The sequence below is a fragment of the Styela clava genome, chromosome 1 (genome assembly GCF_964204865.1).
Source record: "Styela clava chromosome 1, kaStyClav1.hap1.2, whole genome shotgun sequence".
In the NCBI taxonomy this organism is placed as follows: Eukaryota; Metazoa; Chordata; class Ascidiacea; order Stolidobranchia; family Styelidae; genus Styela; species Styela clava.
In genome coordinates, this window is record NC_135250.1 from 30,168,058 (window position 1) to 30,194,143 (window position 26,086).

Below are 26,086 nucleotides of genomic sequence, written 5' to 3' on the forward strand. Positions count from 1 at the left end.
AGGGGTCATTCGGTCAACCAACAAACATGTGGGATTGTCTTATAAACCGTGTATTACGAATTTCTATTGCTGCTTCTATTGTAAGCATAAATGTTATCTTCGACCTGTTGGTCACACTTCTAGAGTAAATTTATTTCGATTTCCCGTTACAATAAAACAAAAAGCAATATATACAGGACCTAAAAAACAAATATACGGAAAATCAGGAAAGTAAGTAAAATCTAGAAAAGATTCAAGATGTGCTGAAGCATGTGCCCACTCACTCAAAGCGGAAAATAACACATTGAGGTAAAATTTAAAAAAAAAACGAAGGCTAATTCGGGCGTAAATACTCGGGTGTCGAGTTGGAACATACATTTCTACTATATATATTGCATACAAAAAATACCGAGTAGTTTAAATTGTAGCATCAAACAGACACAAGCGGTGCACATTCTCCAAAGGTATGTATAAATGGTATTTTGCATGAAATTTTGGCCCCGTGAGACTCTAAAGAAAATTTGAAAAAATTGCCTTATACCAGCTTCAACTCTCTGTATGTAGGCCTACTGGAAGCGATTGGACCTTTATTTGCGGAGAAAAACTATTTCTTTATAATAGCAAAAGCCAAAAAATATATATATATATTTTAGCAAAGCGATTCATAGCGTGCCCAATATAGAATCAACTCTTCATTGGCTACCGGTACAGTAGATGGAGAACCATATTCATGTATGGTGGCCCATCGTTGTCACGCGTAAAATTGAAAATAAAAAATAAAATAAAAAACCGAAAATAAAAAAAATTATTGTAAAAAAACATAAAAATAATTGAAAAAAAAAAGAAAAAAAAAATTACAATTAAAAAAAAAAAAAAAAAATAAAAACGAAAAAAAAAAAAAAAAAAAAAAAAATTTAAAAAAAAAAAATTAATAAAAAATTGAATAAAAAGAAAATAAAAAGGTTGACAACGATGGTCCGCCTCGTGGCCCATCGTTGTCAGGCGTTTTTATTTTTAGAAAATTTGCTTCTGCTTGGGACCAACGTTGTCAGGCATAATCCTACGCGCACAAATGTGTTCCCTGGGTTTCAAACTCACTACTGATTTTCTTGAGCAATATTCAATATGAAAATGTTCTATAAATTCTCCATGCTACAAGTTCAACAAGAAGTAATATATTTATAATAATGATAAGAGAATATAAAATTGAATACGAAAATTCGGAAAATTTGTTGTTACGTGTATAAGGTAATTTAATTGGAGAATGCTGCTTAACTACTCAGTTGTCTGGACACTCGCGATGCCGGTACCGTACCGTCTTACCAAATACCGGTAGTCGGTTATAGTCGCTTTGCGTCTGACCGTACCGGTAGCCATACAATCACTCATCATCTCCCATTCTTTCACGAGTGATTGCATGGGTACCGGTACGGTCAGACGATACCGTACCGGCATCGCACGAGTGTCTGAGCAGTTAAGCAGCATTTTCCAATTAAATTACCTTCTACACGTAAAAACAAATTTTCGTATCCAATTCTATATTCTCTTATCCTTATTATAAATATATTGCTTGTGGTTGAACTTGTAGCATGGAGAATTTATAGAACATTTTCATGTTGAATTTATTGGATATTGCTCATGAAAATCAGTAGTGAGTTAGAAACACATTTGTGCGTGTAGGATTAAGCCTGACAACGTTGGTCCCAAGCAACATCAAATTTTCCAAAAATAAAAACGCGTGACAACGATGGGCCACGAGGCGGACCATCGTTGTCAACCTTTTTATTTTCTTTCTATCCAATTTTTTTTTTCAAATTTTTTTTTTTTTTTTATTTTTTTTTTTTAATTTTAATTTTTTTTTTAATTTTTTTTGTTTGTTTTATTTTTCAATTTTTTTTTTATTTCTTTTTTTCAATTATTTTTATGTTTTTTCACAGCTATTTTTTTTATTTTCGCTTTTTCATTTTATTTTTTCATTTTTTTTTAAATTTTACACGTGACAACGATGGGCCACCATATTCATGTCACGTGAAAACACGTTTATGTCGTCATAAACATAGTAATACAATGTAATTGTTAGTCGGTTTCCTTCGCGTCATGTGAAGTGTTGTCACGTGATAAGCTAAGGAACTTCTCATTTATATCAAAAGCAAGAAAAGCCGAGAAGGCGTTTTCATAAGAATATAAAAATTACGGCATCTCGTCCTATTAGCAGATTACGTCTTATTTGCAACTTTTATTTTGAAAATTCCACACCGGTTTATAATATATCTAATGACACACGTCATACGAGTATAATACTTGCGCGATTGGTATAAAGATATAGGTAGATAAATGTTTTATCTTAAAAACCCTTTTATACACACAAATTAAAAAATGGAGAATTCTTGACAGCGAGCAAAATCTTTGTAAAAGTTTAAAACATGATAAATATCATGTGCTCGCTCACCAGCACAACTCACAAAACACAAATCTTGGTAAATGAGGCCAGAAATAAACACACGAAAACATGGACCTCTCGGACCGTTGTAAAGCAAACAATACACGTTTTGCTGCGTTATGAACGCCTACATAGCCAGAAAAACAGCCATTCTTATGCTACTCTGCAAAATTAAATAAACTGATATTTATATGGCCTTACAATATGTAGCCTACATAAAACAACCTGAATTTCACCACGATTGCTAGTAAGAAACTTGTAAAATTGACTAAAATTTTTACGTTATTTTAATTTTCTGAATTGTGCAGAATATAGGTTAGTATGATCAACTCGTTAATTCGTACTATACCAATTCATTTTTATGACGTCATACAAGTACTTCCTGAAACTATCAAAACAACATTATGATGACATAGTGTTGGTTTTAAAAAGTTGTCAACTTATGAATAATAGATATATGGCCCATGAAAAATGAATGATCAGATTCAAAATCCATAAGGCACACGCATGGAGAAAGGAGAACGCGGGACAAAAAGTACAAACCTATCATTGGTTTATAGACGTTCATGATCCGTTGCTCTCTTCCAAGGAGTATTGTGGCCATGGGCGTGCCCAGAGGGGGGAGTTGCGGGTCGCCCCTCCCCTCCCTTTATGAAATATGAAAAAGAAACATTTCTTATTTTTCTCGGCGTACCCGCTAGCTGCTACGGTATAAATTGGTAATTGTTTCATCTATAATGACGTGATACGATGCTCCCGTAGTATGTGAACCAAGATGGCGGACACCGGAATATAGTATGTATATCAGGTATAATTTGGGTATAATTTTAATTTAATTTTACTTATTTTAGTTCTAGTACAAGTTTGGTAATTAGCCAAGTAACTCCCATAGTATTTGGACCTGGAATTATGACCTAACACTAACCTGGTACACATACTACATTTTGTTGTCTGCCATCTTCGTTCACATACTACGGGAGTACCTGAAATACGACACTTACTCGTGCTTTTTTACTCGTAGCCACTGATATCTATCAATATCTTAACAAATCTTTTTACAGATTCACTTTACTGTCTAAGTTATACAAGGTATTCAAGCGCACATTTCATCTATCTAGGTTGGTGCATTTGGTGAAAGGATTATTGATAGCAAGTCAGGAAAAGTCAGTATCCAGTATATCGTTCAAGTATAGAGCAAAATGATGAGAACTTTTAGTCTAGAAGACTACAACGACACGTTGAATGAAAAAACTAAAATTTTCTAAAAATTTTCGATCGGAAATGACGTGATTTTGAAGTTTAAAACTACGTTTTAACGTGTTCAGTTATGGTAACGTATATTTCAAATTTGAATAAAATACTCGGAATAGTTTCAACCAGTAGGTTAATTTATGTCGCCAATTTGAGGGTGTTTCTCATAATATCATATTTAAAACTATCTAAAATTGGCAAAAAACTTACTAAAACTTGCAAAAAACCTTCTAAATCAGGGGTTCCCAAACTTTATTGGCCGCGGGCCAAAATTAGAATCGGAAGGATGTTCGCGGGCCGGAAGAAACGTGTTTGTTTGACACATAATGGCGCTTTATGTAGTATTGCCACAGAACTAAAATAGTTCGTTGGCAAAGTGGATAAATCGCTGAAGTTTGATTCCTTTCAATACAGGAATACGAGCCTTCGAACCTTTCTTACATGCTGAAAACCAAATTACTGCCTATGTGATCCTAACACCGGTACGTATAATTGAGCTACTTATATAATCGGAATGCTATGATGAACACGAGCTTAAACTGTGATAATGACATAACAATCGGAGGTTTCTGGATTGCAAAAAGGTAGAAACAAAATCTGTTTTACAATTCCGCTTAAGCTCGGCGGGCCATTTTAAATCGTTACGCGGGCCGGATTTGGCCCGCGGGCCGCAGTTTGGGAACCCCTGTTCTAAATAAACCAACCCATAATCCATTGAAAAACTCGCAAAATCAGTCTAAGCCCGCCAAAAATCATCAAAACATGTACAAACTTTTTAAACACCAGAAAAACTCTTTAAAACGCACAAAAACTTCTGAACACACACAAAACATGCAAAAACCTACGTTCACAAAACTTGTCGCAGACACTTTTAATGTCACTTACATAGGGCGCGGGAGCCAGATACAAAATGGGTATTCATTTACAGATAAAATGCAAAGCGAGCTTAAAATAAATTGACTGTTAGAATAGGTTTAAAATCAATTAAATTCAATATTTTAAATCTTTGGTTTCAGAAACAATTCGGAAAATTTTCATTAAAAAAATTATTATATTAAGCACACATTTCTTGGATATTACTATTATTCTAAATTATTGAAACTAAATTCCAAGGCATCCTTGGAACGAAATATTATTCAAACAATTCCCCCTAACTTATAGCAATGATTCAGCTGTTCCCTCCAACTCCACTTTTTTGAAATAAGAAATAGTTTCGCCAAAAACCAATGCAATCGGAACGATGTACCTTGCACTCCCTTGCATATTGAAAACAAGCTATCAACAAAGTCTTGGGATCGGGCCTTATGCTGTCTTGCGGTCGTACTCCGAGTTGAAATCAACTCGAAAAAAAACGCTGATGTGTTTTTTGTATGAATATTTCATTGTGAAATCATAGTGGTTTTAAAACCTGAGGTACGTTCTCTGTCAAGTTGACACAATCTGGGTAAACTTAAGTCAGTGAAAGCCGATACTAGCGCGTGGCTGATAGAAAATAGTCATATCGTGTGACCAATCCCTTTTTCGAGTAGAATTTGAGTATTGTATTCTGGGTTGGGACAAATAGAAAACTTCATCTTTCCCCTCACTCATAAAATCTCAATTTTAGATTGCTATTCCGTGGATCATAAACTTATAACATGCGCACTCTGCTTTTTTCAGTTTGAATAAGTAAATTCAAAAGCGTAGCCAGGCCTATTTTCTGTATAATGACGTAATACAACTATCACCCGAGGCTTTTCCTTCAAACAAAGCAAGATAAAAGCAGCCACCGATAATATCTCAAAGAATCTTTCTACAATCTTACTTCGCAGTTGATGTTTTCCCAAACGAAACCAACTAGTTGAACTTGAGTCCTATGAAAATTTTATGATTTTGGGTTGAAATATACACCAGGTTGTGCAACATCATATGGCGGTATCTGTAAATCATGGTCCACACCTCCAACCAAAAATTTTTTTCACCGAATCGGAGAGATTCTGTGTTTTTTAAACCTGCCATTTAAATCTCCCCACGCGAGTTTATAAAATATTCAAAACATTTAACCTTTCGACTGTATAAATATTGTAGATTGAATTCTCCATGTATTTGCGCTTCGAACAACGTGCAGCGTGTTTGGAATCTTTTGTACGAAACCCCCGCCAAAAGAACACCTCCGCCACAACGTAGATTGCGCTGAAAATTCAAAATTTCAAATCATTTCTAACACCAACTAGGTAATTACTACTTTCTTATTCTACAACGTGGCGGGGATGTTATTCTCAAATCTAACATTTTTGCATTAGTGACGGAGGGCTTTGTACAAAAGATCTGTCAGTACGTCCTGCTTGTTTATACCTCCCGCACCTTATACTAGCATTAGACTCATAGTCAAGTTTATTTTTTCCAACCCGTAACTAAATAATATGCAAAGTTTAAAAGAATAATATTGAATACACATTTTACTGGGAATGGGAAGCCGAGGGAAACCAAAGCTGGTTATAAAGCAGCGACCACAAAGTACTTGATACGCTTCAAATTTATATCATCCTCATTTTAGCGATATGACATACTTTTTAGTTTTTATTAAATTGGTACATTCGCCAGTAACCCTGGCCTCCCCCGCGCAGGTGGGCAAAATCGATATTTATACAAAAAGGATTTTAACCTAAATAAAGAATTGAATTGGACTTGCGAAATAATATACTTAAATAATATACGTATACTGCAGTTAAGCATATACCATAAATGGATTACCACTTGAACAGTACGTACTACTGAATAAAACGCCCCACAGCGTAGACAGTTTTCTGAGGGGGCGTGGAGCTAATTGAAAATAATATAAAAATTGTTAGATCCTATCTTTCCCGCTTTATTTTGGATGTTAACGTTCTGTCCACGTATTTTCAACATGTTTTTGGAATAATACATACATCGCGTTACTATCTGTAGCCTGTTGTTATCTAGGTATTTTTTTAGATATGTCTCAAGACTCGACAAATTCTGAAGTGTCGGCGCAGCTAAAAAAGTTTGAGATCGGTAAAGGTTGAAGTAAAAAAGTTTTCTTATTCTCCCTATTCATTGTGCCATTGATTTAGTTGAATGTGAGATATCTAACCGACGACACTCCCATCATAACATTCAAATTCACTTTTACCAAATGCGAAAAGCAAGCTGCCTCTGTTCGTATCAACTATAGGTGAGAAAGTACATTGAGTTGAACTCAAGAACTGCAATCTGCAATGCCTACAAAGATACTTTCAACGTTGCAAGTCTAAATACTACACCCTCTTGTTCATTGCGCCGTGAAAATGTCAGTCGCTTATGTAACCAAACTATCGCTTATACACTGAATACAGTCAATGAATTAAACAAATCACACCCAGTTACTCTCAATTAATGTACCTATAGTATACATGTCTTTGCCTGTGGCCCTCAGAGAACCGTTCCCTGACCACATATGTCGTCTGAGGGTACAATTGTAACGCCCTACTTTAAACACTAGGCCAGCAATTTCTTAAAGGGTGCGCCGCGGCTTTTATTTGCTGAACCGAGTTTAGCGGACATGACCTTTTGCCCTTATTCTTTAGGCCTACATGTCCACAAACTTTCAAAGGCATAACATACAAAAACGATTCCAGAATTGAGCAATTGTTTTTCATGTATGTGCGCCGTGAATTTTTTCCCATGATAATTTGGCGTCGCAAGAACAAAAAGTAAAAACCGCTGCACTAGGCCATAGCATCCATCGTTTTTACTTTATAAAAGACCTGAGCTCATTTGTAACTAAACTAACGCTTATACACTGTCGCTTGTCCACGCAATGAGACACAGTTGTTATACGCAGTTGTGAACAACATATAACTTGCATACGCCTACTTAATTACTAAACGATGAACAACTCTATATTGCAACTTACAAAAGGTTATGTCAACAATCAGTTTTTATAAAAATTCTTGAAGCAAGATCCCGAACTCTCAACTATAAAAGTGACAAGAGTAATGATAGAAGAGTTGCAAGTTTAATCAAACCAAGGTCCCGAGCCTTTAACCTGAACGTGGAAAGAGTACTGATAAAAGAGTTGCCATTTTGCTCAATGCAAGATCCCGAGCCCTCAACTAAAAGTGGAAAATGTACTGATAGAAGAGTTGCAAATTTATTTAAAGCAAGGTCCAGAACTTTCAACTGAAAGTGGAAAGAGTACTGATGGAAGAGTAGCGCAAGTTTCCTCAAAGAAAGGTTCCGAGCTCTTATCTAAAAGTAGAAAGAGTACTGGTAGATGAGTTGCAAGTTTGCTCAAAGCAAATTTTTCAATCCCACTCAAAGTCAAAGAAGTATTGATAGAAGAGTTGCAAGTTTACTCATAATAAGGTCCGGAATCCCCGACTAAACCGGAAATGATGGCCCAATAGCTCTCTACGAAGGAGGCATCAAAAAGCGTGTTTGGGATCATTTGTTCGTCTCAAATCCAAACCCAATAGGAAGGTCTGTAAGCAGAAATGTTTTCATTATTATCAAAGTACATGAAAAGTCAGTATATTATATAAAGTCACATACCATATGTGATAAGTCGATATAAGATATCTTCCATATTTTTTAAAGTTAAACTAAATATATCAAAATGTAAGTTACTAATACGGATATTTATTACAGCAAATGCGCTATGACGTCACAAAACTTGCTTTCACGCGCTGGTTCCAAAAATATATATTGTGATTCATAATACTAATTAACAACCTTGTACTCAATGTGAAATTATGAGAAGAACTGTTAAAAAAGTGGAAAAAATGATTGCATTTTTAAGTAATGAGATACACATTCACAAATTAACAGTGTTCATCAGAGTCGTAAGACGACCCGATACTACATTATACCCTACAAGCATGTGGAACAGTTCACGGTACTCCAGAAGTATGTGGACCAAGATGGCGGACACTGGAGCGTAGTATGTGTACCAGGTTAAGGATACGATAGGCCATAGTTTTAATCCAAATTTCCTTATTTTAGTTCCCTTACGTGATTTTCCGTTACGCCCCAAGATGTCGCATAACCTGAAGCCTAACCTGTTACACCAGGGCTACTTAATTATTTTTACCAAAGGTCCGCATACAAAAATTTACAAATATTTGGGTCCGGACTTTCCAGAAATTATATTTCGGCATCCTTAAACATGCAATTCCTCTGCCGACTAATGATTATTAACTAATTAAGATTGTTTGTTATGGCGTTATAGTTCTTTTCATATATCTTTTCAAAACTATAAAAGTGATTTTATAGAAGGAAATATCAAAAGTGGGGCTAATGATCCAGAATAAAAAATTATGCCCGGTCCGAATCGAATACCCGAAAGGTCCGGATTCGGACCGCGGTCCGCCAGTTGAGTAGCCCTGTGTTACACAATCTGATTTCAGGTTGTGCGCCATCTTGGAGCGCATACTTCAGGAGGTCTCATAAATCTTACCGTCTCAGTGGACATAGGCGTAGCGATGGGGGCATCTGGGGGCCACTGCGATAGCGAAGTAGGTCTGTAGACTGCAGAGAGATTCTTTGAGATAGTGTTAGATATAAGTTGATGCTTTTATCTTTGTTCGGAGCAAAAGGCAAGAGTAAGCGTCATATTACGTCATTATACAAAAATAAATTAGAGCTGGCTACGCTCAGGGGATGATCGTAGTTAGCTTGTTTTTTCAGTTTTGCACATTAGTGAACTTCCACCCACTAAACCTATAAAAATACTTCAACATATTACTTCCAAATGTGCCTGATTTACTGAATTTTTTAAGATCATTTCCCACGGTTATGGTGACCTATGACCTATATAGAGCCCACACAAAATTTGTGAAAATTAGCGAAGGGAAGTCCCGGTTACTTTAAAGATAAAATTTTGCATTTTTAAAATGATGTTTTCAAGTGCGTTGATCCGAACTGAATGATAATCTCGAGTTCGTTGTGAAATATGATTCATTTCCCAAAAACTTGTTCGACAGCGCGTAAAACAGGGCAGGCAAGATTTACAGTGTTACAAAAGTGGAAAATAATAAGTCTCGTGCCAAACCTAAATTTAATCTGCAATTTCAACAAATTTAAAGAGCTATTTTTCTAACTAAAATATCAAAATTTGGATGCGGGCCAGATTGAACTACCCAACGTGCCGAATTAGGCCCGCGGGCCGTAGTTTTCCCATTTCAGGTTTAGAATTTGTCATAAAATGATGAAAATTGTTAATAAACGCCTACGAAGATACCCACACGATTTGGCTATATCGGACATTCTCCCACGCCACGATAGATAATTAATGTGCAAGAAACGAGCTTATGTGTCACATTATCACAGGAACACTTCTTAAAACATCTTTTCTTTGTCGTAATTTATTGTCTGCTGAAAATGAAAACCAAATAAGCCCTCTGCGAAAGAGGTCATTCAAATGGCGATTTGGCTCCTATAACTATTTTATACATCAGTGGTTCTTTACCGGGTGTCCTGGCCCACCAAGAAGCCCACAATGCTAGGCTGGTTTTACCAATGCTAGGCTGGTTTTACTCTTCCCTTTACAAAAAAACTCCCAGTTCTTCCTAGTTTCATTGTCTCATATTCAGGTTATTTCACAGGATGTTTTCACTTTGTTGAGCATGAATTATTTCTACCTAATGGGATTTGGAATCTAATTAAAATAACACTATAAATATCACTGAAATGATATTAATGAATGAGGGCCATGACCCATGAGTGCTAAAACCTTCCGAAAGGGAGCTAGGTTGCCACTGTCATACATCAAAAGATATAGTTAAATTTCCACTGTAATATAGGTTGTGATATGCATTAGAAAGTAGATGTGTCGCGAGTTTGAGAACCTCTGGCCTAATAGGTTTCCTACGCTTACTCTAGAAGTAAATCGATTGTGAGTCTAACGATATGCGCCTGTTGCGTCATAATATACGTTGTATACAGGATTATGCGGAAATAGTCGATAGCCTACGCACATGTACAGACAGTGCGTACGTCAATTTTAATATTACCCCATTGTGTAAAGAGTATACAGATGGCGGTAAAAGATGCGGACTACGAAGAAGTTGGGTCTCACTAGCCATAAAGATATTCAAAGCTTTTTTTGAATAGCACGTTTGGGCGAATGTGTCCCTCACCTAGTTTAATGTCCGTGCCTACTTTAAATCAGTTTTCGGCTTGGTTCGCGCACCGTGCTAAGCGTTAGGAATAGACTTTTCATCGCACCTACGATAAGTTTGCAGGTTGGAATCCCGTGCGGGATAATTATGCACAAGAGGATTGCTAGACTCTTCGACGCAGTAGGGTGTTTCACGTAACGCTGGGCGGTTACAGATTTTGGCACCAGCAAGTCTATACATCTGTAAACAAATAACTGGTTAATCATTCCCATGGCCGACTGGTAACGGACGAGAAGCCATGCCATATGATTAAGCCGTCTCATTTATTTTCCTCTCTCCTGGAGAAATATATATATATATATCAGTGGCGGCGCGTGGTCATTTTGACAACCGGGGCAAGCTACTGCGGGACCAAGTCACCCCCATCTACGGGGACAGGATGAGCGCTGTAAGTTCTCCCATCATTTTATGAGTATAAAAACCATTCCATCGGTAACAACCAATCGGCAAAAGCGACAATTTTTAACGATAAGAAAGTGTCTTTAAAACCGGTCCAATTCAAGGGATTAATAAATATAGACATAGTTTATTTTGAAACCTCTTTCAAAAGGAAAGGCAATATTTACCCAGATAAATACAATGACATATTAACAGAAACTTCGGGAAAGCAGACAAAACCTAAAATAAGGTTTAAAACGTTACTATGAAGAAAGGAAAGGTAATGCAAAGATAAGGACATGCGTCGCTCACTCATAGATATATATGCTGCTAGACTTCTACTGCTTGAACATATATGCAACACGCCGCGGTTTCTTGGAAGCAAAATGCTCAATAACGCGCTGATTAAAGTCATGCATCCCAGAAATAACGTCTCTGTGAATGGATAAAACAGCCAAGGAATTTAATCTATCTTGCTTCATTGTGCTTCTGAGATACGTTTTAATACGCTTCAGCGTGCTGAATGTTCGCTCTGCGTCGGCGGAAGAAATAGGCGTCGTCAAAATGATGTACAGAAATTTTGCAGACGCCGCAAAGGTAGTTACTAGAGTGTTATCTATGAGGAACCCATAGAGCGCGCAAGTTGGTGTATATACATCGCAATTCATTTTCCAATTTACCCACGTTTATCATGGGGTAAAATTTGGAGACAGTAGCCAACAAATGGATGGGAAATTGACGTGCAAATTTTGAAAAATTTTTGGGGTTCATCAAAGAGAACGCGGCAAGGTGTTCAGGGCGCAGACGATCGCCTATTTGATTCACCAGAATGTCACAGCATTCCTTTGCAGACAAAATCAAACGCTGCGTTGTTTGCCCGCGGCGTAAAGAAGCACTCCGTGTGTCGTCGTATTTTATTGTTTCCCGGATACGAGATACAGCATCGCAAAGTTCTGAAATACACGACTGCACAGACGCTCCATCCATTAGCCTTGACTGCAATGCGCCGTATATAAACATCCACGTGATAGAATATTGTGGAGAAAAAAGCGAGAAAAAATGAAAACTCACCATCTTCTAGAGGACGCTTTAGACCTTCCGCCTCCCTCACAGAGCGTTCGTCCCAAACCGGAGAGCTCTGAATGCCATTGAAACACTCAATGAGCTCAGACCTAATTTCGGACACGCCCTGCACCACGCGTAATTGGAAGTTCCAACGTGTTGGTGCACAAGCTGTAAATTGGTACAATGTAAACAATGCGCATGAGGAAAATCTTCTTTTATATAAACTTGAACACCATGTTTCGACCCACTCATGACTGCCACGCCGTCATAAGTTCGAGCTATCAATTTTGACTTCGCGTTGTAAGGCTGTAACACTTCTTTCAGTACAGCCGATATCCCGCAAGCCGTGCGATCAACGATTGGTACAAAGCTGTGAAATCTCTCGGTAGGTTTACTATCTTTCACAAACCGAAAAATCACAGCCAGTTGGGAAACGCACGTGATGTCAGTTGTCTCGTCAGACTGAATCGAAAGAAACTGGCAATTCTCCATTTCCAGAGCCAAATGTTGTAAATAAATTTTATACATTGAGTCGAGCAAATCATTTTGGATATCCTTAGATGTCCCTTTCGAAACAGTTGCTGCATCAAGATGATCTCTCAATACTGTATCTAGGGATGCGGTGTATTCCACCATATCCAAAAATACCCCTCTATTAGAAGAGCCAGCCTGTTCATCGTGCCCACGGAGGGACAGCTCGTGATAACCAATGAACTTCAAAACATCTATCAATCAACCGAGAACATGGCGGTTTTTCTCGACGTTTTGGTTGTGCCGACGAATAGAAACCGCGCGTCCTTCATCCAACTGTGCTGCAATATTAACATTTCCGAATGTTCGGTATTTTACTGCATTGTCCAGATGCTCCATAGAAGATTGATGATCCCTGGCACGCTCGGAAAGATGTTTAAGATCTCTAAAACCAAATTCACACCAACGTGAGTCATGGGCGGTAGCAAAAAGTAGGCAATAAAAACAAAAAAGTGCATTTTTGTCCTCGCTGTAACACAACCATTTGTGTTTTTTATACCAAGTTTCTGCGCAGAATGTACGCCGACGCTTTCCTCCGTCATGGGATTGTTCCAGTGAACAATTTTTTGGTTGATAAGGCCCAAGGCGTTGTACCTCTAATTTTTGTTCCAGCGGCAGCTGCGAAAACGGAGTGCGAAGTAGTGCATCAACCTTATTCATTATGAGGTCTAAGGCTAAGAAATGCGAAGCCGGAAAGAAGTGAGGAGCTCAAAAGGAATGTGGAAAATCGAAAGCAAATGGACTAAAGGTCTCTAACTGATTCAAATAGCGAAACAAGCGACAAAAACGAAGGCGAGGAAACTATCAACTCTTCAAGCAACCAACGAACGAGAAGGAATGCGTGAATATGTCAACACGTTGTTGTGAGAAACGTCGGCATTGTGTCGTCATAATTCCGGGGCTTGCCCCGATCGGCCCCGATGATTTAGTAAAAGAAACAGAAAACAAACGAGACAAACGCGGCGAGTGGAAGATAAAAGAGAGAATACGATATACAATGAGCAACCGGGGCAAAATCGGCGTCGCCCCGTCGACGTTCGGCGAAGGGTTTGCGAGCGAAAAATGAACCATGTCGGGAGAATATGGCTAGTGTAGACAGTCTGTGCAACCGATATTGAGGTATTTTTCGAATATTTTTTATTATACCGAAAAAACAACCGGTGCATTGCCCCGGTTGGCCCTATTGACGCGCCGCCACTGATATATATAATTCCTATTCTGAACTATTGTGTTGACATTTAAATTCTCATTCCAATCACACACATGTTCAAGAAAAAGGTTCTTCTTCACACGCTGAGCTCGACTTCTCTTTAATCATGTATGTTATTTTCAGCCCTTTTCGGACCAGAAACTTCCTACTATTACGTGGCATAGGACCGCTTGAGTTATGATTGATATTGATTTTTAGTAACTAGGTTATAATAATATACAAACATATAAAAATTTTCTGTTTTCAATTGATCTTTAAATTTGTCATATTGACTGCTGATCTCATTTTGATAATGTCTACCTATATTGTATTCTTTCATTGTACTGATGGAAATGTGACAAATTAAACAATGTGCTTCAGAATTTTGAGAAATGCAGAAATATTTCAACTCCCATTTTTCTTTTTCTCTGAAATGCCATCTTCTTCATATACTTTGCGTTCCATTAAATCACTGAAGTATTTTTTTAAGTATTTATTTGCTAGCTTGAGGTGTATTCATAATTGGGTCAAAATGGGAACAAAACAAAAAATAATTTTCCAAAACTACTTTCAGTAAATTGTCGTTTTCTGTGTGAATAATCAATTTTACTTTGAAAAGTTTGAAAAATGTATTACATTCAGAGATAAAAAAAAAACTTATATAAAATAATACAATTATCGATTAGCATTCGAGGGCCGCATTGGAAGTTCTCTGGGGCCACATGCGGGCCGCAAGTTTGACACCCCTGGTTTACAGTGAACAGAAGCCAAAACAATAACATACTATGATTTGTTTTTTTGGAAAGCCCGAATCAGAAAGACTGAAAGGTCGACATTTTAGTTTCAACCGACCAAAACCCATTTCCACTCATAGCTTGCGTTGCTTTGCATCCGTTTGCGCGGAAGTCGTAACTCACCGAAAAGCGGATTTATACATCGAACCGCAGACTGGATTTCGGATATAGTATGAATGTAAGAGCTAATTTTTCACTGTACCCAATATCCCACCGTGGCTCACCTTCGCGTACATCATTAAATGCCGTTACCAAACTCGATTTTCGTTGAAGCGCTTTTCAAAAATAAATGAGTGTAAAATTAAGTAACTTTATATAAATAGTAAGCGTCAAAAATTCTGAAAAAATATATAGAACATTTTCAACGATAACCCATCTTTGAAATAACAGTGCCTGCTGTACAATGCCTTGTTTCACGAAAAAGGCGTGAATAGGCCTCATATAGAAATATGTGCATTCACTCCATTTTACGAAATCACAAATTTTAAACAAAGTTACGAATAACAATAGATAATCGACAAAGTAAAAACAATCTTATTCTGACCATTCGGTTGGTGGCGCTAGTCATCTGGTACCAAGAATCTTTCTAAATCGGTTTTGGTTAACTTAAAATCTTTTTAAATTGACTTTAGTTGATTCAATTTTACAACTTGTTTCTGAATTTAGAAATAACTTTTTTCTGCAGTAAGAAATTTTTTTGTATAAATATGGGGCAGCCAAACATGCCCACTCTGTCGACACGTCTCCCCTTTTAGACGGCTGTTGGCGTTATCAGTTGATAACAGGTCTTTAACCATTTTAAACAGATTTATATTTCAAATTTTTCAGATTTGATTTTGTGCATTTAATAAATGATTCATTTTCTCCTTCGTCTCCCCAGTCCCGCACATTGCAATAGGCTCTCAATGCCATTCTGTATAATTCATCAGCCATTTTTATTTTCCCCATTTTCTCATGAGCAGCCCCAGCATTATGAATACAAAGTCCATATAATTTATAAGTTTGAACTTCATCTTTCCACTCGGATGTCATAAGTTCGATCGCAGTTTTGTTGATATATGCAGATTTGCTATATTCACGGCAGTAAGAGTAACAAAGACCGATATGAAACAAACACTCAGCCTCTGCCATCACTTTTACTTTACGACTCGAACATTGGATTGATTGATGGAACTTCATTACTTCATGCATGAGTGGTATCACGTGATCTTTGATAATCTTGATATTTGGTTCCTGATTTGCAAGGGATTTGACAATGGTTGCTATTTGTTGAGCGCATATTACAATCTCCCGCGACGATTGATCGCCTTTGTTATGATATTCGTTTAGTTTAGCAGCGGCGTATAATGCAGCGATGGAATGTACGTACTTCTCAGCAGTTCGGAAATATTTTCCAATTTGGATGACGTCCTTACAAGGCAATGAGAACCGACGAAATTGAGATACAAAAATTCCGGTTTCCAGATCATCGGTCAATAGTACGATGAGGGTATTTGCATAAGAAGCTGTGAGTGTATTTTTGTCGGCTGCATAAACCGCGCATATCTTTAGTGCGATACTCTGCCAAATAATTCTCCATCCCATTATCACCGGAACCAAGATTTCGTTGTTAATCTGTTCAGCATCTTCAATTTTTGATTCTAACAATAAATGTCAAGACCTTGATTAGTGAACTAGATACTGTATATTACAAGTTATAGGAGAGACTGTGAATCCAGAATCATCAGTAGAAGTCGGAAATGACCGAAAAAATTCTTCTCTAGGGTAAAAACCGCAGTAGTGATTGATAGTAATGTAATTAATTCTGCGAGTTGGACTAGCCTTATGTGTGTAGTTGATGGTATTACAAGCAATACACTAGACTTCAGCGACTTAGCCCCCAAGAAAAAAATAGCCCGAATTTGAGTTAAAATTATAAAAGCTAAGTTATTTTTTTCCCAAAATTCTATTAATGATATTCATAGGAATCAAATTATACTTTAGCTTTTAGGAACAAGTTTCATTCTGTCATTATCAAATTTAGATATATTTGTTCAGAATATTTAAACACAGATTGATATAATTGTATGTAAGTGTTCATACGTACGACGTACATAATTAGCCGCATTGAGTTACTGGGAACTTGAGAAACTTCCTATTTTTCTGAACAGAAATTTTCCTGTACTGACCTTTATCGAACATGTTCATCAAAGCAAGTGCAGAGTCGCCTCCTTGTTGACTATTCTGAGCGAGAGTTCGGAAGGCTTCTTGGATTACTGGCGCTAGGTGTGAATCTGGTATTTCAGTTTGGGAGGGGGTTGTGACTGTCTCTAGTTGTTCGGTTTGGAAATCATTTTCCTGGTAAACTTTTACCAATGTCTGTGTTGGGGTGTTGGTTTGTTGTAGTATATTTGTCTGGGTGTCGTTGTCGTATAATTTATTTTTATCAGTCTGCACGTGTACGTCAATGAATGGTAATCCCAGGGATGATGCACGAATAACAAGGTCGGGTCCTGTTTGGGTGTTCATATGTCGCATATAATTGCCTGTCTGTATATGTTTGTGTATTGTAACATTTTTGTCCGGGTCTGTGTTGTCTATTTGACTCTGACTGTTTGACTCTGAAATAAAAATAGGTTTGAGAAGACGCGGACGGCATTTCCGACGGAAGCTCCTGTTCACAGTGAGTGGAGCGTAGTGTTATTTGCGCCCCATTAAAGTCTCGCAAAAGAATTGATACCACTAAATTCCGGGACCGGTAAGATACTGCTACTACAATATAAGAAATGTGGCGATATCTGTAGGTCTGATATCACATTCTCTATTTTTCTTTTCCTTCATATATATAGAGTACATAAATATATGTATTTGGTTCGCTAAGTTATTCCGGTGTCATGAACTTTTAAATCTGTTTTGACTTAATAAGTCTTTGCCGACTGATTACTCGCCTGTGTTATATGATTTAAGACTGAAATTATCTCTTTTTAAAACTCACACATACTTACCAATCTTTGAGAGCATCGCTTTTCTTCCTTGTCTTCCCGTACCCGATACCACCTGCGATGGTTCACCATCTGAAAGGAAGCAAACAAGAAACCGTTATAAATTTTAAATTTACACTTATTCAAAGCTTAATGTTCAATTTATTTTCCCAAAATCGGATTCCACTAGTCACCATAAAAACATTCTAATATTGGACGCAAAAAGACGACTTCGACCAAAACAAAGTAGTACTCTCACAGTGTTCAGTGACTGCTTATCTGGAGCCTTGTTTGAGGAGAAAGTGTGTGGAATACTCATAAAAAAATTGAAATTAACGATCTCAAGCATGCGACACAATTTTCGGGTTTAATCTGTAGTTCAACTTTTGACTTTAAGATAACTTTTTTGAGTAAAGGCTAATTTGTCAAGTAAGTGGATTTTATGAGATAATTTTATCCAAATGCAATAAATGTTCCAAATAATAGCCACTAATACGCGGGGAAGGAAAATTTTTTCAAACCTATCTCATTTGAGTTGGTGGGCATTGACTTGAAAACGAATTATAGTTATATTTGATGAGCAAGTTATTGATCGAATGAATATGAAAGATGCTGTTACTCTTGGCTGCAAGGGATGTTTTGATAGTATGAAACAAAAATACTAATTAACTTACATAAAACCTTCGGTATTGTAAGTGATGTGTCTTCCACGAATGCGGAAGACGACTCGTCTTCATCTCTGTATTCTTGTAACTGAGTTATCGCTGAGGGTGCAGTTTGGGGAGTTTCATGGCGGTCTGTGAAAGAGTGGGAAAACGTTAGTAGAATTTAAATACAAGGACCACTCGATAACAGCACATTTTTTTATTCGGCGTTCGAATCTTGCTCTATTAATGTGGTATCGTGTATACCCCTCAGCAATACGTGTAACGGGTGAGTAAGCACACCTTGCTCGCAATCGCTACATTCAGTTATTCACTATAAATTTATGTGTGGTGACGTCATCGGAACTAAATATTGTACATATTGTAGCGTTTCCGCGTTCGCGATCTGGTGGTTAATCGAAGTCGGGTAGACTACGGTCCTGGTAGTGTTGGAGATTTGATACCCTAACTACTTCGTTTTGGCTTTCGTGTCCATATATTTAAGCTCTCTTGTTATAAATCATTATTCAATAAGCTCAGCTGACCGAATGTTTCGACACTTTTATTTGTCAGTCGAACACAGATTATCTATTGACCATATAATTTAGTACCGAATCAGTCTTCCGCTCTTCTTACACTTATAGATAATTTCAGAGTAAAATACCTTCCCGTTCCACTCTTGGACTTTGAACTGGACTACCCGATAAGTAAGAGTTCTTTTCCTCATACAATCGACGTGGTTCTTGAGGAGATCTTGGCTGTCTTACAATGTAACCTGCTAAAAAAATGTAGCATTGTAAGTAAGATCGCATCGTATATTAGCTTCTCCAGGTCACATCACAAATACATGTCTTTGCCCCAATTCAAATTGATTCTGACCTTTGTCTAAACTCTAAAGTCCAAACTTTTCTAGGATTTCAAAGAACCAAACTTTTTCCGATAGCTTTGATATTTTCGAAACATACATGTTTAATTAAATAGTTGTCTAGGGCCTCGTTAGGAACGATTGTGTAAAACACATAAACAAAATAAAACTTAACTTATATGTCCTTGTTTCTTTAGACAAATTCCATGCAAATTTGTAAAAGTATTCTATCTGTCGGTTTCGACTTTCTTTTGCAAGTCTTAAACTAACCCCAAACATAATGCAATGCATGATCAAACCTGATTCTCTTGTTTCAAATCCCTTTTCCAAACGTCGTACTGGACGATCAGGGAATGAAGACTCAGGATCGTCTCGTGGTGGATGTTCTCGAGGCTGAGCTGGATTTCTTCGCGACCTTCGACCTGCGGTAAGAACACGATTAGTCCCGAACTGTTAACGGTAGTAGGAAGTCTTCCAACAACCAAAAACAACGAATCGATACTCTACCCTGATCACAAAAGCTGAAGTTTAGCAGTTTACATATACTCGTACAAGGACAACTGAGAACTTAACTCATCATGAAAGAACAAATTTATAAAAAAAAAGAATGTAAATCGTAAGCTCTCACCAGCTAACTCTGTTTCTCTTTCACCGGCATAGGGATCATATATGGGTAAATACTCTCGTCTTCTTCCTGTTTCCGGTCTGTCTCTTTTTCTTCCCGAAATAGTTGGAGGCATGGAAGGTTGATTTCTGCTAAAACCTGTAAATTGCATAAACTACAATATAACACCGGCGCGCATCTGGGATTTTGATGATCGGAGTTTTTTCTAACTAATGTGATCCAATAATGTGGAATAAGCGACGTCATAATGCGGGTCAAGCGACGTTATAGTAGGTGACAATCACGTCATAATGTTGGGCTAGTGACGTCATACTATATTGTTTAAAGAGCAAGATGAGAAATATTTATAAATGCATATTCTATGAAGAAAATATGTTGCGTTATATTATTATTTTAAGGGGAAATACGGATAAAAATAAAACTGTAAACAAAAGAATATAGTGTCATAGTAGACCGAAGGTGACGTCACATATTTGATTTGATTTTCGAAAATAAAAATGAACAGAAGAATATGACATCGTATCATTGTTTTAGGGAGTGGGCTACTATGGTGAAAACTTAAACCTCATTACTGACCTTCGGCTGTTTCTAATAATGATTGAAAACTTCCATATGACAGTGGTTGCATTTCGGCGTTGGGTGACGAAGGGAGAATCGGAGATTGGATTGATTTCTGTTGTCCTACGAGTAAATAATAAAGTATGAGATATAGATATTGACATATTAAATTTGATAGGTCCAAGACCAAATTGTGCGATTTTGCCAAATTTGTACCGTGATACGGCGTAAAAAATCGAATCGTCGCCAGGTGTTACAAATTAAACTTCAAATAAAGTGAGGTTTTTAAATTCGTCTGTGGCATTCACAATATCACAAAACTGTTGAATACAGCAGAAGCATCTGGCTACTAATTCAGGCGAGTACGTATAACACCATCCTAAAATGAAAGTCCTCTTGCACAAAATGAAATAGGCGATTCGAACCTGCTAGCTAATCCAGACATTGTGAATACACATGAATGAACTATTTTTATAAAAGTGCCTCAGTTACAGAGATAAATATTAGCAATTGATATCTGGGATTACCGACCTCCCACTGCGCCCAAATCTTCGTATTCATTCGATTGCTCCTCTTCGTCACGGGGTACCGGTGGAAGAATTAGGGGTTGGTGGGATGATCCGCGAGCTATAAATTAAAAACAAATTTGTGCAACTGTAACAATTAAATGAAATTCTTACATACCAATTGAAGCCTCTATTGCAAATCAGATTTCATTTATAATATCCCTTGCCAACGAACGTGTTGCTAGGAATAATTTGGCTCTGATATTTATGTCATTAAATAATATGGTATATAGCAGATATTCTGAAAGTCGGCTAAATTACGAAATTGTTCTCAATTGAAATCCAAGCGATTGTGGAGACCTCAATTTTTGTCACAGCATTGTGTTAGAATTTCGAGCTGGGCAACTGGATTATTCAAATAAAAAATAAACAACAAAAATGACGTCATAGTTTGCGACAAGTGACTCATAATACTGGTTTATGGAGGAAATTTTACTCAATAAAAAAGTTACAGAATGCAACATGTGACGTCATAGTATTTATTCAAAAATGTTTTAAAGAGCAAGTTGGCCGAAATGTCAATATTTTATAAAAATTAAACAAAAAAATACGTCTAGGTAACGTCACAGTTTAATTTTCAAAAATGGAATGGGTATATTACAATTAAAATCAATAACGTTCCAAGGAAGTGAGACTTCCGCTTTTTGAATTGGAAAATGATGACCAATTTTTAAAAAATGAACAAAAAATATGTGATCTTATCTTATAAAATGTACACATACATCAAAATAAAGTTAGGTCATATTTGGCGAGAATAAGTCATAGTAATGATTTAATAAAGAATTGCTCTTATAAACAAAAAAAAATTTGCCATCATATTTAAAGGAGTGATATCGGTAATTTCAAAAATTAAATTAAAACCAAAATGTGACGTCACAATATTCTGTAAGTGATGTAATAGTACTGAACTAAGAAACAAGATGTGCAATGTGTGATGTCATAGTCGGAGGGGTTAAAAAATTTAGTGATGAAATAGTGAGATTGTGTCATATTATTCTGAAGAGCGTGAATTTTTAAAAATAATTCAGGATAAAAAAAATATGACGTCACGGTCTTCTACGTAATATTAGACATCCAAGATATCATTATTTATATTAAAATTAGAATTTAAATTATGGTGTCATAATGTCCGAAAATTGACGTCACAATACTAAGAATTTTTTTAGCATGTGCCGAGTGACGTAATAAGGTTTCAAGTATCGAGATGGACATTTGTAGAAAACTAATTAAACAAAGGATACGCCGTGGTATGCGGGAGGTAACATTATAGTATGTTTCAATGGCCTTCCTTTAAGGGGCTTTATTACTATTGTTGTTTATCAAAATATTTTTAAATCGAATGAAAAATTAGTGTTTGTTTATTGATTTTTTCTTAACTAAGTGAAAAATCTTTGCGATTAAAGCTATTGGCTATTGCCAATTCGAACGCATGGACGCCATAAACTGACCTCTTTCTTTTCGATGACGGCTTTTTTTCTTTGTCGAAAATATCGATAATTCCTTTTGAGGTTGCGGATTAAGTTCTGTTGATGATGGCCAACCACCTGTGTTTTGGAATACATGGACGAATGTTGGTTGATGATAGGGGTTGGGAACTCAAGCAGTAGAATAACATAAAAGATATAAAGTTTATAAGATTGTTGGTAGAGAATACACTGATCTGGAGTAATTATTTGAAGTGGGATTGATGGTATATTCTGAGTTAGGATTTATATGAAACTTTAGCTAAGTACGCACATGGATTGGGATTCGTGATAAAAAGGTTCTTGGGCTCAAACCAGGAATTTCAAACTTATGAGCATACTTTTGATAAATAGCTGTTTCGTATTCACTAATTTTTCATAATTGGTAATACTTCAACCTCATTACTGACCTTCTTCTGCTCCTAAAGATGATTCGAAGCTTTCAGTCTCGTATGATGGTGGCTGCTCTTCTGTGTTGGGTGACGAAGTGAGAATCGGAGATTGAATTGATTCTTCTTGTCCTACGAGTAAATCATTAAAGTGTGAGATATTTTTACTGATTTCAAATAATATATACACAAGACTGACATGCGTGTTTTATCAAATTTTGTACAATATTACGTTGCCAGGTGTTACGAATAGAACGGTGTTTTCAATTTTTTCTGTGGGGATAGAACGATTGTAAATCGGCCAAATACGGCTGGATCGCCGGACTACCATTTCAGGCTCACGCTACAACAGCCAGTTCAAAACTTTGTCGCACAAAATGACTGATGAGTATCAGAATTTGCGAATCAACGCACGGAGATCAACAGTGCAACGCCAGGAAATGTCTTGAAAATATTTTATATTTTTGAGTGACAAAGGGGAAATTAATATATGGGTGGAATTTTTTTTATAAATGTTATAAGTAACTACTGCAAGAACAAATATGATTAACTGACCTCCCACCGCTCCCAAATCTTCGTTTTCATTTGATTGCTCTTCTTCCTCGCTGGGAACCGGAGGACGAATCAGGGGTTGGCGCGATGATCCACGAGCTGTAGGTTAAAAAAGGATCGTTGATCATTGATACGTAATTGCCAGGTTGCGGATGTGTATAATTTGTGATTATCAGTTTCGATATATTATTTCCACAACAAGATCAACAAATATTAGTTTTGTTGGGTGCAAGTTATGTAAATGTATTTTTGTCATGAAATGTGAACATTAACAATATCATACAACTTGAATTCAAATTCAATGGATTTTAAGACAAAGACATAGAGCGTCCAACGCTTGTGAAATGCCCATCACGCCTAAATTTACATTATGGTTCAGAACTATTATGCTATTCTGAAGTACCTGAGCGTCTTGAACGTTCCTCATGTCTGTGCCATCCTAGTTCTGGTCTCGTCGGGGGCGCATTAAGCTCTGACAACAATCGTCTTGACGATGGTCTACTTGGCTGAGGCGGAGCTGTGATATCGAATAAGAATTAAGATATATTGATATCGAATCCATCAGAGCCGTCAACTAGGGGGTATTAGATTAACTATGGATTTATTCTTATAACAGGAAAGTCATAAATGTCGAGTTAAAATTAATTGCAGTACGTGTCGACATGGGTAAGAAGCAGTTAGTTGAACTAAAGTCGCGATATGAGATACTCTTTAGGTTCTTAAACGGTGGGGCATAAAGCTATTAAAAATAATTGTTACATTTGATATTGCCCGACTTATTTCATATATATTTACATTTCCTCATTGTTTAGAGATTGCGATTCCATACGCATATTTTTTAATAAAACATACTTTCGCCTTGCTATCTGGTATTTGTACCCTTTTGTTAACTAGTTGTTTTGGAGGTAGGGCGCGAGACTTGATAAATTCTAAAAATGGGGGCGCAACTTGATAAAATTGAGAACTACTGCTTTAGAACATTTCCTACAAGATTTACCTCCGATTGATCTTATCTTCGAGTCTTTTACATCCATCTTCGTTCTAAAGAAAAAATGTTGACAGTATCGGGAATAAGTGTGAGAATTGATATATTTTCAATGTTATTTCACAATAAAGCTATATACGCGTTATCCTATGTATTTTAAGCACTAAAGTTAGAACTGCAGTTATTTCAATCAACAGAGTTCCATCAATTAAATAGCAGCTGTTGCCATGACCAAATATTGGAGCTTGTGTCACGTCTTATTCGACTCTCGTTATCTTGCTATTCACCATACTTATTGACTTGAAATAAATGCAACAATAATTAGACATGGGTATAGTGTTTTAGCTTTGTTTATTTTAATCCAGAAGCAAGTTACCAGGTATTGAAAGGTTAATTTCTTCTACTCACCCTCCAACATCTCCTTTGAATCCTTTATAAACAGTGCCAGCGTTATAATGTAATGTTTTTTGTTGGTTGTAGTGGTAATGGTGTTCATGTACTATATTAACAACTGGAGCGAGGCCTTCGTTCGGACTAGCTAAGAGGGTAGCAGGAATTGGTGCTTCTTCAGGCCCAACGTCCTCTATGATAGGTTGCCCCCCAATCGCCCCTCTTTGTTGCTGTAAATACGAGATATCAGGTCGTTGGTAATGACCCGGAAGTTCACCTTGGGAAGCTGGAGGTGAAAGGTCACCTTCACTGGAATCGGATGATACATTTGGTTCAGTCATTATTATATAAGTCTTGGGATGCAAAAATCAATAAACAGGATGAGTAAGCATTATCATGCTACAATACATTGCAACACTTTTTTACGTCACCATTGCCCTTTGACATGTATAGGAAGACTTTTGTTTCAGACAAGGTCTTAGAAATCGGACTTTAAAACATACAGGCTGACGGAACAATCTATTTCGATGTGTGATAAATTGAATTTATACAACACTTTTTTACGTCGCCACTGCCCATTGACATGTATAGGAAAACTTTCGTTTCAGGCAAGGTCTTAGAAATCGGACTTTAAAACATACAGGCTGACGGAACAATCTATTTCGATGTGTGATAAATTGAATTTATACAACACTTTTTTACGTCGCCACTGCCCATTGACATGTATAGGAAAACTTTCGTTTCAGGCAAGGTCTTAGAAATCGGACTTTAAAACATACAGGCTGACGGAACAATCTATTTCGATATGTGATAAATTGAATTTAATAAAAGATGATTTATATTATTCTAGATCAGTTGCTGCTTGTCTATATGCCTTTCCCATGAATGACGCAGCGGCCGAGTTCTTTTACTGTGTTACTGTATGATTACAAACATCATACTTTCAATTTGTCTGAATAGATCTCAAGCTTACGTTTGACAGCAAACTTGATCATTTATACCAGTGTTTCCCAACCCGAGTCCGCGGTCTCAAATGAGTCCGCGGAGCGTTTGAATGAGTCCGCAACAAGCCAGAAATTCACTGCGGGCGCAAACGTTTTTGCGATACTTAACTATCAGCCAAGTTGCGATTTACGTTAGAATTTACATGAAACATAAAAAGGAAGTTCATTCACATAACATTAATCGAGTCAATAATTATTGGTTACTGAATAGGGCTGGGCATATATTCAAATATTCAACTATTAGCATAGCAATTGACAATTCAAAAATTTGGTAACAGGTGACGCGACAGGTCACTTG

The 26,086-nt window shown here is 36.9% G+C and overlaps 1 protein-coding gene across 1 annotated transcript; it reads right to left on the bottom strand.

The window, feature by feature from the left end:
• Nucleotides 1-14,499: 14,499 nt before the first annotated feature.
• LOC144427208 (uncharacterized) lies at nucleotides 14,500-25,125 on the bottom strand. The gene is made up of 15 exons (XM_078116080.1): nucleotides 24,803-25,125; nucleotides 24,407-24,450; nucleotides 23,813-23,926; nucleotides 23,413-23,508; nucleotides 22,879-22,989; nucleotides 22,454-22,549; nucleotides 20,971-21,066; nucleotides 20,458-20,562; nucleotides 19,885-20,019; nucleotides 19,556-19,678; nucleotides 19,056-19,169; nucleotides 18,422-18,544; nucleotides 17,772-17,840; nucleotides 16,956-17,387; nucleotides 14,500-16,427 (listed from the first exon to the last, which is right to left on the bottom strand). Exons 1-15 carry the CDS (start codon nucleotides 25,123-25,125, stop codon nucleotides 15,586-15,588), a joined length of 2,823 nt encoding a protein of 940 aa, XP_077972206.1. The 3' UTR covers nucleotides 14,500-15,585.
• Nucleotides 25,126-26,086: the final 961 nt, after the last annotated feature.

What these genes read in the sequence shown, in the direction of transcription:
- LOC144427208 (XM_078116080.1), bottom strand. Translation starts at nt 25,125, where the DNA reads ATGACTGAACCAAATGTATCATCCGATTCCAGTGAAGGTGACCTTTCA. An exon ending in GGAACGTTCAAGACGCTCAG is followed by an intron (nt 23,509 to 23,812) that starts GTACTTCAGAAT and finishes TTTAACCTACAG; the next exon opens with CTCGTGGATCATCGCGCCAA. An exon ending in TCCAAGAGTGGAACGGGAAG is followed by an intron (nt 18,545 to 19,055) that starts GTATTTTACTCT and finishes ACTCTTTCACAG; the next exon opens with ACCGCCATGAAACTCCCCAA.